General features: G+C 47.3%; 1 protein-coding gene across 5 annotated transcripts in view; it reads left to right on the forward strand.

Moving 5' to 3' along the window:
• wbp1la (WW domain binding protein 1-like a) overlaps positions 1 to 13,052 on the forward strand; it is a 129,065-nt gene extending 116,013 nt beyond the window's left edge. For all 5 annotated transcript variants that reach the window (XM_063071290.1, XM_063071292.1, XM_063071291.1 and 2 more), the window contains 2 exons: positions 6,969 to 7,130; positions 11,251 to 13,052. In XM_063071290.1, the coding sequence (XP_062927360.1) occupies positions 6,969 to 7,130; positions 11,251 to 12,032 (944 nt within the window). In that variant the 3' untranslated portion in view covers positions 12,033 to 13,052. The remainder of the gene's footprint in view (positions 1 to 6,968; positions 7,131 to 11,250) is intronic.
• The last annotated feature ends 952 nt before the right edge of the window (positions 13,053 to 14,004 follow it).

Here is a 14,004-nt window from a genome sequence, read left to right on the forward strand (position 1 = left end):
CTGGCAACAACAGGGAGGCTGAGAAGTCAAACACACTGCTGGGCACTGAGGTCATGTAAGCCAGACTGGATAAGGGTGGTGCATTGCCCGATTCAAATGGTGTGGGGGAAACCAGTGTTTGTGGGAATACAACTGTTCACCATCATACTGATATCTGATCATCTTTTCCTGTTTTCCTGCTTGATTCCACATGCAAGACTGCAGGTGCTGGAAGTCTGGAGCAATGCACAAGATGCTGAAGTGTCCCAACACGAAATGTCAGCTGTCCATTTCCCTCCGTAGATGGTGCCTGGCCCACCGGGCTCCTCCAGCATCTTGGTGTGTTGCTCCTGATGATTGCAGACCCTCGTTCTCTGCAGTACTTGTCCAGTAACACAACCACTGAAATAGCAGCCCATGCAAACACAGCAAAGTACATAAGCTGTACAGACCAGTAGGCTGCATTATATCTTCTAGTGTTCAATTATCCTTCATCTGTCAATCCTATAACAAAGAATTTGTTTTAAATTACTAGTGGAATGTTGAGTCAACGCAGGTCAAAACTACTGCCAAATAGCATAATTGTCTGGATGGATTAGGGCTCTTTTGTCTTGTTGCCAGCTCAAAACTTGATTCTTCATCGCCTTTGACCTGATTGCATCATGTTCATTCACTCACCTAGTTCTCAGAAATGCTCAAAGGCATTTTTCTTGCATGAGGAAAACAATGTGGTACAGACCATCTTGGTGTCATAGAGTTTCAAGGCACGTAAAGAGGCAAGTTAGAATAAGAGGAAAAAAATAAGGACAAATGAAGAGCAAAAAGGTGAGGTAATGCTCATGAGTTCATGGGCCATTCAGAAATCTGTTTGTACAGGGGAAGAAGCTGTTCTTAAAAGGTTGAATGTGTGTCTTCAAGCTCTTGTACCTCCTCCCTGATGGCAGTAATGAGAAGAGGGCATGTCCTGGGTAGAAAGGGTCCTTAATGATGGATGCTGGCATCTTGAGAGATCCCCTGTTGAAAATGTCCTTGACCCAAGTACCCATGATCGAGGCGGCTGAGTCTATGACCCTCTGAAATGTCACTGATCCTGTGCACTGAACCCTCCATACCAAGCAGTGATGGAACCAGTCAGAACGCTTCCCACGGTAATCTGTAGAATTTCAGTGTCTCGCTCTGATTGTGGCAAACCTGTATTCTAGCCAGTTTTGGATTACCTTTTAAATTGATTGATTTCCCAGACAGTCGACTGCTTAAAAGTCTGCTTTAGGTGGTTTTTAAGGGTTGCAAGGATCATTCAGAAGATCCTCAGCTGAAACATTTCCAGCTGAAGAGAGTTTACAGGTTAAATAAAGATAAAAAATAGCGACTAGTAATGCAAAGAGGTAAAATTGTAGCAATCTTTCCCAGGCTACTGTGATTCTGGTATTTGGCTTGTGTCCTGTGGATTAAATTGCCTGAGAGAATAATTTGCAGTTTTCCTAGATGTTACCTGTTGCAAGTGGTCAACCATGAGATGGAAGGAAAGATGGCACACTGAGTAGAGTGTTGTGGAGTGATTGTTGGAGTCACTCCTGTTTCTAATTTCCTATTCAAATAACTCAATACAAAGTGGTCAAATCTAAAATTCTCCCAAACTGGGGCTGAAGAAGGTGACGTAAACTGGAATAGGTGATAGGAGGCAGAAGAGATGGCAGAGAAAATATTGCCTACTTCAGATAGGAAGAAAATGAACTAATGAGTGACAGTGAGATCATAGACGAGATGTCTTGTGACTCTATCAAATCTTTCAACGAGCTTTCCGTTTACTCACTCTCCTTTCACCAGATTGTTCGCCAATTCCTTTTTGAGATTTAGTGCCATTCTCCGTTTACCATTCTGAGTTCCATCTCATTAAAACTTGTTCTTTTTAAAAAATCCTCACCATTCCCTGCTACTGTACTGTAAGTCTAGGGTGGCGCGGTGTATAACTGCTGGAGTAACGCTTTCCGAGCTCCGGCAATCGTTTCTCACTGTAAGGGCCTGTAAGGAGTTTGTACGCTCTCCCTGTGATCGGGTAGATTTCCCCTGATGCCCCGGTTTCCTCCCACTTTTCAAAAGACGTTAGGGTTAGTGAGTTGTGGGCATAACTGTGTTGGCGGCGGAAGCATGGCGACACTGGCGGGCTGCCCCCAGCACAATTCTCAGGCTGTGTTGGTCACAAGCGTTCCACTGTCTGTTTCGATGTACATGCGACAAATAAAGCTAATGTTTGACTTTCCTGCACCTTTTCAAATCTGTTCATAATGTTGAGCACCTTCATTCACTCCTGCCAACATCTACTCTAGTTCAGAGATTGACGCTGGAGTTTTTTTGACTGCCCACATAATCAATTTCCATCATACGGGAAGATCCATTCAAGGCAGTAATAGTTTCCATTGGCTACAGCAGGTTATTTTCCATTGCTATAAGCCCTGTTTGGACAGGAAGTACAGTGTCATCTAATTCAAAGGCAATAACAACTACAGCACAGACTAACTGTTAAAGCTTCTTGGAGGACAAAAGGTGACTTATTAGAGGTGCACAAGATGAAAAGAAGCGTATAGAATGGACTGCCACCACCTTTTTGGCCAGGGTGGAAACGGCTATTACAAAAGGGCACGATTTTACGGAGTTTGCAGGAAAATAGAAGGGATGGCTGAGGTAGGTTTTCTCACACAGAGTTGCAGGTGTTTGGAACGTGCTGCCAGGGGTGGTGGTAGAGGTAGATACATCAGGAACATTTAACAAACTCTTAGATAGACACTTGGACGAAAGAAAATGGAGGGCTATGGGGTAAGGGAAGGTTAGATTGATCTTGGAGTAGATTAAGGTTAGCACAACATTGCAGGCTGAAGGGCCTGTATCATGCTGTACTGTTCTATGTTTACAATGTACATGTCAGTAAAAACATTCGTTAGCACTTTTAATGATTTTGAATGTTCCAAGGTGCTTTCACTGAGTAAAGAACTTTTGAAGTGGTGCCCCTTTAGTGATATTGGAAACGACAGCCAGACTATGCACAGTGAGGTGGCATGGACTCACGTCGGATAGATGTGGCAGCAACGTAAAAGCATGCAGGCATAGTCAAGAGGTTCAGTTGTTGTTCAGACCAAATATCAGAATGGGGAAGAAATATAATCTAAGCGGCTTTCACAATGGAATGATTGTTGGTGCCAGACAGGGTGGTGTGAGTATCTCAAACTGGTGTTCTCCTAGTTAATGAGAGAGATCAGAGGAGAATGTCCAGACTGGTTCAAGCTGACAGGGAGGTGACAGGAACTCAGTAACCACGTGTTATGTGGTGTGTCGAAGAGCATCTCTAAATGCACAACATGTCAACCCTTGAAGCAGATGGGCTATAGTAGTAGCAGAAGACCACACCGGATTCCTCCTGTACCTAATAAAGTGGCCGCTGAATTTGGATAGACTGGTTAATATGGCTTTTTTGGAGCTAATAAACATTTACTCCTGACGAAAGTTGGATAAACATCTGGTGGAGTAAACTTGTAGAATTTAAGCTCCATTGCTGAGTGCTGTAATCAAGAGTGGTTGCTTTTTAGCTGACCTGCAGCACCTGGTGACCTCGTGATCTTCATCCCGGAGGCCGATGTCAGGCTGGCTTTCTGGAGGGTGAACCCTCGCAAGGCAACAAGCCCCCGATGGACTACCTGATAAGACTCTGAAAACTTGTGCTAACCAACTGGCGAGTGTATTCAAGGACTTTTTCAGTATCTCACTGCTACAGGCAGAAGTTCCCACCCGTTTCAAAAAGGCAACAATTATACCAGTGCCTAAGAAGAATAATGTGAGCTTGTTTAATGATTATTGTCCAATAGCGCTCACACCTATGGTAATGGAATGCTTTAAGAGGTTGGTCATGGCTAGACTGAACTCCTGCCTCAGGGACCTGGACCCACTGCAATTTGCCTATCGCCACAATAGGTCTAAGGCAGATGCAATTTCAATGGCTCTTCACACGGCCTTAAATCACCTGGACAATACAAACATCTATATCAGGATGCTGTTCAATGACTATAGCTCAGCAATTAACACCATCATCCCCGCAGTACTGATCGATAAGCTACAGAACCTGGGCCTCTGTACCTCCCCCTGCAACTGAATCCTCGACTTCCTAACTGGAATACCACAATCTGTGCTGATCAACTGACAATCAACACTGGTGCACCTCAGCAGTGTGTGCTTAGCCCACTGTTCTCCTCCCTCTATACCGCTAACACTCACAACACGCTGGAGGAACTCAGCAGGTCGGGCAGCATCCGTGGAAAAGATCGGTCGACGTTTCGGGCCGGAACCCTTCGTCAGGACTGTAGAGGGAAGGGGCAGAGGCCCTATAAAGAAGGTGGGGGGAGGGTGGGACATGTCCTCTTCTCATTGTTACCATCAGGAAGGAAGTACAGGAGCCTGAAGGCACACAGGAACAGCTTCTATCCTTCTGCCGTCCAATTCCTAAATGAACAATTGAACCCATGAGCACTATCTCACTTTAAAAAATTATTTGTGTTTTTGCACTATTTTTAATTTAATATATGTATATATTACTTACTGTAATTGATTTACTTATTTTTCCTATACTATCTTGTATTGCATAATACTGCTGCCGTTAAGTAAGCAAATATCACAACATTTGCTGAGCCTGATTCTGATTCCGATTATTGTGAAATCAGTTCCAGAGAGCTGACATTGTTGTGTCTACTTGCGTGGGAAAAAGAAAATGACTAACTGAAGGGAAAACCAGAACTTGTTTGTCCTTTTAAATGCCTGGAGGGGGAGAGAAAGAACCTCGAGCGAGCGCTTTTTTTAAACATCCTGTGTGGAGGGAGATTTGCTGAGTCAGTCTGCTGATGCACATGGTGTGAGGGACAGCTGTCCAAGCTCGGCCATGTGCATCCGAAAACATGATCCGTAACGTGGGCTCCTCTGCACGCCAGTAAACACATTTCTTGGGACTAATTCAGTGAAAGTGGAAGGCTCCAAATGTTCCAAAAGGTTGTGATGCATTAAATCTGGCTAACTGATCGTGTAATAATCAAAAATCAAGTGGATTACATTGCTAACATTCTTTCCTGGAATTCTTTTATTGTTGGACTATAAAATAACATGCACGTTTAAAAATTGATTTTCCTTGCCCTGCCTGACTTTTGAAGCTCCATGTCATGGCCCTTGTATAATTTAAGAGCTGCTCTATGAGGTTGTTGACTAGTTTCTTTTTAAGTATTCACTTTCTCCCTTCCCACCTTTCATGCAGCCATTTCCTTTTCATTTCTCAGTCTGTGCTTGTGATTGTCAGTGTTCCTGTTGTCTACCAAGTTGGAGCCCGCCTACACTGAGTGATGAGGGTGGGTCGTGAGTGGGTGTGATGCTGTCCATGGGAAGTGTAAAAGGAATAGTCATAGAACAATACAGGCCTCTCAGCCCATCTAGTCCATGACTAGTCCCTATTTCCTATGATCAGCCCATATCCCTCTGAGCCCTGCCCCTCCATTTACCCATCCAACAGCTTCGTAGATTGCACTACCACACCTACGTCAACCACTCCCAATGGCAGCTCATTCCGTACACTCACTGCACCTTGCAAGGAAGTAGTTGCCTCTCGGGTCCCCTTTGAGGGGTTTTATCTCAGGCACAGGGGAAGATGGAGGCCGACAGAGAGCAACTGTGGAGCATGACAAAAGGCAGTTCTCCAAGTCCCCCGTGGAGCCCAGGTTCCAAGAGTTGTTGCTGAACAGGATAGAGGAGATTCAATATGACCCAACCCCTTGTCCCATGTCCACCTACGGTTCCGAACTGGGACTTAATTGTTTTTCTTTCGTGCCTGTTCGTCTGATTGAACACAGAACATTACAGCACAGTACAGGCCATTTGGCCCAAGAGCATATTCTTTCCGTCCCACATAGCCCTCCATTTTTCTTTCATCCATGTAGTATCTAAGAACCTCTTAAATGTCTTTTGTGTATTCACCACTAGCACCATCTCTGGCAGAACGTTCCACATACCAACCACTTTGTATAAAAGAAAAATAATCTCTCTTTTACTCCTATCACCTTAAGATTACACCCTCTCGTTTTAGCCATTCTGCTCTGGACAAAAAGCACTGGCTTGATGTATGCCTCTTAGCATCTGGTACACCTCTATCAAATCAACTCTCTTGTCCTCTTTTCTCTCCAAAGGGAAAAGCTCTGGTTCACTCAACCTGTCCTGGTAAGACGTGCAGGCAGTAACCTGGCAAATCTCTTTGCACCTCTTTAAAGCTTTTGCATCCTTCCTATAATGAGGTGAGAACTCTCAAGTGTGGTCCAACCAGAATTTTATGGGGCTGCAGTATTAACAACAGTTCTCTCCAGTGCCCCTTCTGCCAGTTTGTTCTGTTGGATTAGATTAAATTTCTTTATTAATCCCATACACATCGAAACATTTAGTGAAATGTTTGTACAAACAACCAACACAACCTAAGGGTGTGGGGACAGCCCCCAAGTGTACCCCCAATTTTGGTGCCAGTATAGCATGTTCAGCAAAGCAACGTGTAGCAATAACAAACTCTTTTCCACCCCTGACTTTTCTCTCTTCTCGCTGTCCCTCACCTCCCCACTCTCCCACCCCCTCGCTCCCCCCTACACGCTCTCTTCCCCTCTCACACAATCTCTCCCTCCCCCCACCCCCAGCTTCCCGTCTGCCATTAGATTTCTGAATGGTCCACTACTTCACTATTTTGTCTCTTTTTTGCATTGTATATTTCTTACTGTAACTTGTTATTTTTTGTACTGCACTGTTCTGCTGCCGCACAATGACAAATGTCACAACGTACTGTCTGTCGGGAGTATTAAACCTGATTCTAGTGTGATCATTTTTGAGACTTCGAAGTTTGGTGGTGGCGAGGGCAGCTGGGAGGCTGGGGTTTGGGGAGTGGTATCCAACGATCTGACATCTGATGTGTCTCCTCCTCTCTCCAGGGTTCTGGCTTGTCTGGACCATCATTATCATTCTCAGCTGCTGCTGCATCTGTCACCATCGTCGGGCCAAGCTACGCCTGCAGCAGCAGCAGCGACAGCGAGAGATCAACCTCATCGCCTACCAGGGAGCTCGCAACTACTCTCTGCTCCCGCTCTACCTGAGTACGTGTCTCCCCCCGCCGTGCCCCCACCTCATCGCCTACCAGGGGTTTTCATATTGAAATCATTAACCCTTTCAGAACTTTGCCTTCCTAGTGCATAGAAAGTGATTGTGTGTCCCAGAGTGGTCTGTTGCAGCTCACTGTCATTCTAAGGACTGGTTTCTCTCACTAGTACTATAGAGTACTATAGCAAGAAACAGACCCTTTGGCCCATCAAATCCATGCCGAGTTGTTATTCTACCTAGTCCTCCCATCGACCTGCACCCTGGACCAAATCCTCCATACCCCTCTCATCCATGCACTTATCCAAGTTTGCAATGTACCCACAGTTTTGCACCTCCCTCCGAGTGAAGAAGCTCCTTCTCAGCTTCCACTTAACTATTTCACTTTTCACCCTTACCCTATGACCTCTGGGGCTAGTCCCACCTAACCCTAGTGAGAAAAGCCTGCATGGATTTGCCCTCAGAGTTTTGTATACCTCTATCAAATCTCCCTTCCTTCTCCTACACTCCAGGGAGTAAAGACCCAACCTATTCAATGATTCCCTACAACTCAAGTCCTCAAGTTCTGGCAACATCTGACAAGATTTCATTGAGGAAATGAACCTACTGTGCAAATGTTAGACTGAACTACTGAATGTTCCAAATGACTTTTCATTTTGCTCTTGGATTGAAAACCTGCTGGAAGGACTCTGCAGTTCAAGAGATATCTGTGTAGGGAGAGGGATGGTAAATGTTACAGTCAGAACTTCTCACCCGCCTATTACTTTCCCCCTGGGTCCCCTACTCCTTCCCTTTCTCCCTTGGTCCACTATCCTCTCCTGTCAGATTCCTTCTTCTCCGGCCCTTGATCTTTCCCACCCACATGGCTTCACCTATCACCTTCCAGCTGGCCTCCTTCACCTCCCCACCCCCCCCACCACCGACATTTTTATTCTGGCATCTTCCCCCTTCCTTTTCAGTCCTCAAGAAGTTCCTCGGACTGAAATGGCAAGTATCTATTCATTTCCATCAATGCTGCCTGACCTGTTGAGTTCCTCCAGCATTTGTGTGAGTTGCTCTGGATTGCATCTGCAGACTTCCTCGTGTTTATCCTACATTTTGTTTTGGATCCAGATTCCAGCCCCTCAGTCCCCTGTATCTCCCTATTCATTTGTTTTGTGTGAGCCTCCAGTCGCCCTCCTTACCCCAGCATCGCCACTGAATCCTCAATCCCTTATTTACCACATTTTCTTGCAAAAGAAGCCCATTTGACCCACTCATTGAGTTTATTCTGGCTGACCTGTCTGTTGTGAGTGTCCATCTTCAAGCTCCCATATTTCCTCATTGATGGTAGTAGTGAGAAGGGGGCATGTCCTGGATGGCGAGGGCGCTTCATAATGGATGCTGCCGCCTCAAGGCATCACATTTTGAAGATCTCCTCGATGGTGCCCATGATGGAGCTGGCTGAGTTTACAACTCTCTGCAGCTTTTTCCAATCCTGTGCTGTGGCCCCTCCGTACCAGACAGTGATGCAGCAGGTTAGAATGTTCTCCGTGCACATCTGTAGAAATTTGCTGGACTTTGGTGATAAACCAAACCTCTTCAAATTCCTAATGAGATGGTGCATTCTCCACTATTGCTTCAAAAGAGCTTTTTATTTTGAAAGTGAATTAGTTTTCCCCACAGTGCGCTCTGTAGAAAAAAAATTAATTATAATTTTGAGTAATTTGAGGGGGATAAACTCCCTGCTAACCTAGATTCCATTCCCCTCCACACCCACCACCCAAACGAGCAACCTCATTCGCCCTGTTCACACCGATTTGGTGGCAAACATGTAAGAGTTGCCCGTTTGAATGCACTCCCAAGAGTAATTAAGTAGGTGGTAGGACCGTTGGGAAACTGATGGGTGAGCGAGAAATGGAGCTGGTGGTAATGCTCAGATCTGGTGAGCGTCGGCCCAACTGGTCGATGCTGTCCACAGCATCCTCCCTGCTAGTCCCAGTTGCCCATAAACCTCCAAGCCCCTCCTGTTCGTGTACTTATCCAAATGCCTCTCAGATGTTGCGGATGTATCCACCTCGACCGCTTCCTCTGGCACCTCATTCCAAGTGCTCACTATCCCCTGTGTAGTGTGACCCCAGTGTCAACATCATACCAGCTGGAGACTTCACCTCTCCCCATAGGATGAATGAAAACAGCAGGGCCAGTAATTCAATAACATGGCTGCACTATGAGCCCCTAATCTTCACCTTTAGCCACAAGCAGGTAACATATGGTTCAGTAAAGGCAGCTTGTGGATCAGATCTCAAACTATTTTTGTAATGAGGCTGTTTTATATTCAGTGTGGAAAATGTAGTGGGAGGGCTCCACCACACCCTCTAGTGGCAGCTTGGGGCAGTACATTGAACACAATACGCCCTTCAGGCCGCAAATGTGTCAGTCTACTTAATCAAACCCTTCCTACACTCTCCAAACCCTCCATGTGCCAGAAATTCTGTTTCCTCGCTCCATTAAACTCATTCTAACATTTGAAATTAGTCATTCCCCTGCAATTTTGCAAAACATTCTCAAACTTCTTTTAAACCTGAGAGTTTGCACATTCTTCCTGGACTTGTAGTCTCCCCAGGTGCTGCGTTTTTATTGTTTTGCACGTCTCAAAGACGTGCTGGTAGGTTAACCAGCATGAGAGAGAGAGAGAGTCAGAGTGAGAAAGTATAGTCTTGTGGGTAGGTGGATTGCTAAGGTAACATGTTGCTTGGTTTAGTCAACTATCTGATGGTGCAGGCAATTATTGCAATAGAAAATGGGCAGAGGGGAATGAGACCAGTGGGACTGCCCTGCCTGGGACTAGCATTGACCTGATGGGCCATATGGTCAATTTCATGTGTTAGTATAAGTAAACTTGCAAACTGCAGATTATTTGGTGTGTGATCTGTGGTATCAAGCTAAAGAAATGTCAGGTTGGGTAGGGAAAATCTATAAATGCAGATACTGCAATTGCAGAGTTGAGAGGGAGGGATGAGGAGACTAATCTCTGTGAAGGAGAGATCAGGGTAGCCACGGGGGTAAATAAGGTTATCCCAGTCAATGGGGCAATTGGAGGGAATCTGAACAAGGAAGTGTAAAAGTTGTGAAGTGTGGGTGGTTAGAGAGCGGTGGGGAGGGTGTGGGCAGCGGGCAGTACTTAAGAAACACAAAGCTTGCAAAATGTGGCGCTGGAGGGCATTCCCAACCGATTGAGCGGTGTTCTTGGAAAAACAAGCTGAACTCATGTCACAGACTTGGAGGCTGGGGGACTGCCTGACCAAAATACTGTAGAACTTTAAATCCAGAAGGCTGAAATGTGCCAACTTAGATTATCATTGGAGTGATAAACTGCAAATACTGGAAATGAGGGAGAAAGGCAGTCAGTCAGTCACTCTCCGTGCATGCCGCCTGACCTGAGATTTACCGGACATAGTAGAACAGTACAGTACAGAAACAGGCCCTTCGGCCCACAATGTATGCTGAACTCATTAAATTAGTGATCAAATGCATGGCTAAACTAAGCCCTTCTGTCCACACAGTGTCCATAACTTCCTATTTCTTTCACATTCACGTGTCTATCTAAGAGCCTCTTGAAAGCCCCAATCACCACCACCCTAGGCAGTGGATTCAAGGCACCCACCTCTGTGTGTGTGTGTGTGTGTGTGTGTGTGTGTGTGTGTGTGAGGATGGGGGGGGGAAGCTTTTCCTACACATCACATCTCCTTTTGTTGTTTCACCTTGCTCCTTTTTTTATTGCAATGAAATGTTTATATATTAACATTTTAATTCATTTCTCCTCCCTCTCCACTTGCCCCCTCTCCCGCCTACCCCTGCAAACCCTACCCTGGACCTCACTCCCTGCACCACTCCTTCCTCCTTGACCACCCACTCCACCACCCTCCCTTCCCTTCCTCTCTGTCCTCATTCCTTCATCCCCTCCTCCCCTGCTTTCCCTCCTCCCCTCCTCCCCTCCATTCCCTTCATCCCCTCATCCCCTCCTCCTCACCCCTGTCGCTGCCTCCTCGTCGTTGCCTTCTCCCCCACCCCCACCCCCACCCCATCCCCTCCTCTCCTCCCCCATTCATTCCACCCCCTACTTAATCCAACACACAGGGTTCCTGCCAAGCTACCTGCTGCCTGCATATGAAGAAGTCGTGAACCGGCCGGTGACCCCGCCGCCTCCCTACAGCGCCTTCCACCAGCAGTCCGTCGCAGTGTGCAATGGCCCCTCCAACCCAGAGCCGTCGCGTGCTCCCTCCACCCCAGGGAACTCTGTGCCGACAGTCTGCGAGGCAGTACCTCGGCAGGGGAGCGTACTGGGCCTGGACTGCCCCCGCGCCTACTCGGAGTGCAGCCTAAACAAGGCGCTGGCCTGCGAGCGCCCTGAGGGTCCGGCAGAGGGCTGCTGTGAGCAGGAGCCCGTCAGGGCGTGCTGCCTCGACCAGGAGGAAGAGCTGGACTGCCCCGAGAAGGGGCAACTGACCGATTATTACCCGAGCTCCTCCAAGATCGAGAGCTGGCACCACCAGTCGTGCCTGGAGATCAAGGACCTTGATAAGACTCCCGGGAGGCACCGGAGGTTCACTGGAGACTCCGGTATTGAGGTCTGCGTCTGCAACCGGGACGGCGACCCCGACGACCCAAAGGAGCTGGACGGCCTGATCGATGGTGTGGGGGAGGCGATGGAGTTCTGCGACAGCTGCGAGGTCTGCGACCACTGCCCCCGACCTGACCGGCGGCTGGAGGGCCCAGCCGAAGGCCAGCACCCCCAGGATCAGAAGGAGCAGCAACACGGCCAGGAGGCAGCAGGGGACGAACCGGTGTGCCTGCTGCTGGACACCATCAACGAGAACGAACTGCTACAGCCTCCCCAGCACTGCGACCCTCAGACCTAACTGCTGGGGCCCCCCTTGCCACCGGCTGCTCGAGGACTCCTTGTGCAGTTGTTCTATTAAAGCTCTGCTGTTGGAAGAGCTGGAGAATAAAAGACAGCAAATGCCAGAGTGCTGGGGTTGTGGAAGGTGACGAGGCTGGCAGTGTTGAACCACCCAACAATGTTCAGCCTATCTACAAGAGCTTTGATTCCCACTATCGGATTGCGGCCTAGAAGCAATTATAACATCAACTGGAATTTTATATCCAGCATTTAAATTTTTAATCAAATGTATTTGCATGGGATTGTGACCCTCCATTCATCTTGAGTTAGTTCAAAAGGCCACTCTTCTTTCCTCGTGTCCTTACACAAGTGACAGCTCTGGGTGAAGATTACAAGCAGATGACAAGGGGGAGGAGGCTTTGGCTCTGAAGAACAGTGTACTTTTGGATAGAAGAGGTGATAGTTTTTCTTTGGGATTACGGAGATCAGCTTTAAACTGCAGAGCGATATCCTTTATGCATCATCTCCCCCCCCCCCGCCCCACTCTGTACTGATACACAAACTTCACTTGGTTACCATGGTTTTGTGTTCCCTGTTTGTCACATGGTGTATGAGCATTCAGGAAGTGTGGGATGGCAAGATGAACTGATTGCCTGGAGAAGTTGTCATGCCACAAAAAAGAATGTCATAAATGTACTGGGATATGCAATTTAAAAAAAAATTGTGCTGGGTCTTTCACTCTTCAAAAAAAAAACGTCGGTGTGGTTGGTGCCTGGCTAATCTGAGTGCTGTTCCTGAGATGATTTAAATGTTTCCTATGTGGAACTTGTTTCTTTTCTGAATGACAATTGATTGGTGTGGTTTGATTCTGTGATAGGCTCGTCACTGCGGAGTGGTTGAGCTCACCTACCAGATAAATGCCTGCAATCCTTTGGGCAACAAGAAAGGATAACTTCCTAAGAGTGTGAGTGAATGAGTGTGTGTGTGTGTGTGTATATGTGCGCGTGTACTGTACGACAGAACCACAGGCTCTCCTACCTGCATTGCATCTTGTGCACATTGTCGGTGTACAAGGCTCCGAACTGTATACTTGACCTCAGGATATCCCAAAGCGCTTCACAGCAAATGGAGTACTGCAGCCACGGTTAGTGATGTAGGAGGCGTGGTGTTTGAAGTTGGGCACAGAAAGCGCTCTCAGTTAGTAGTGAAGGGCCTTATCTGTTCTAGATGTTGGCTGAGGGGTAAGGGTAAGTGCAGCTCTGCTCCCCGGCCTACTTGACAGGCCCCTCCATTTAAAATCCCAGCCCAACATTGACTCCTTCAATTGTGCAATACCACACTTAAGTGTAATGTGGGGCAGAGTGGGATGAATTTGAGTTTGTATCTGCATGTACACCCTCTACTCCTCCTGTAGCCTACATCAATTACTTCACAACGAGCTTTAGATTATACCCAAAGGTTCTGAATCACCCACTGGTGATTTCATCTTCATTGATTTGGTTCCTCTCACACTGGTGTGTTTCCGAGATACTTGGTGGGAAACCCACCAGACTGTCTGATCTCAAAAAGGCTTCAGACCAGGGTCTTCATGTGTAACCTTTCACTGAGTGTTGATTTCTCTACCTTCCAGTCATTTCTTCTCCCCCTCTTCTGTCTTTTTCTGTTCTCCGTTCTGGCTCCCCCTCTTACCTTCTCTTCTCCTCACCTGCCCGTCACCTGTCTCTGGTGCCCTTCCTCCTTCCCCTTCTCCCATGACCCACTCTCCTCCCCCTATCAGTTTCCTGCTCCTCTACCTTCTCACTTCACCCCCCCCCCACTTCCCCCACCCACCTGTATTCCCACTTACCTGGTCTCACCTGTCACCTGCCAAATTGTACTCCTTCCCCTCCACCCCACCCCCACCTTCTGTTGCTGGCTTCTCCCTCCCTCCCTTTCCAGTCCTGGTGAAGGGTCTCGGCCCAAAACGTCGACTGTTCATTCCCCTCCGTCGA

Source organism: Mobula hypostoma, chromosome 19 (assembly GCF_963921235.1).
Source record: "Mobula hypostoma chromosome 19, sMobHyp1.1, whole genome shotgun sequence".
Classification (NCBI taxonomy): Eukaryota; Metazoa; Chordata; class Chondrichthyes; order Myliobatiformes; family Myliobatidae; genus Mobula; species Mobula hypostoma.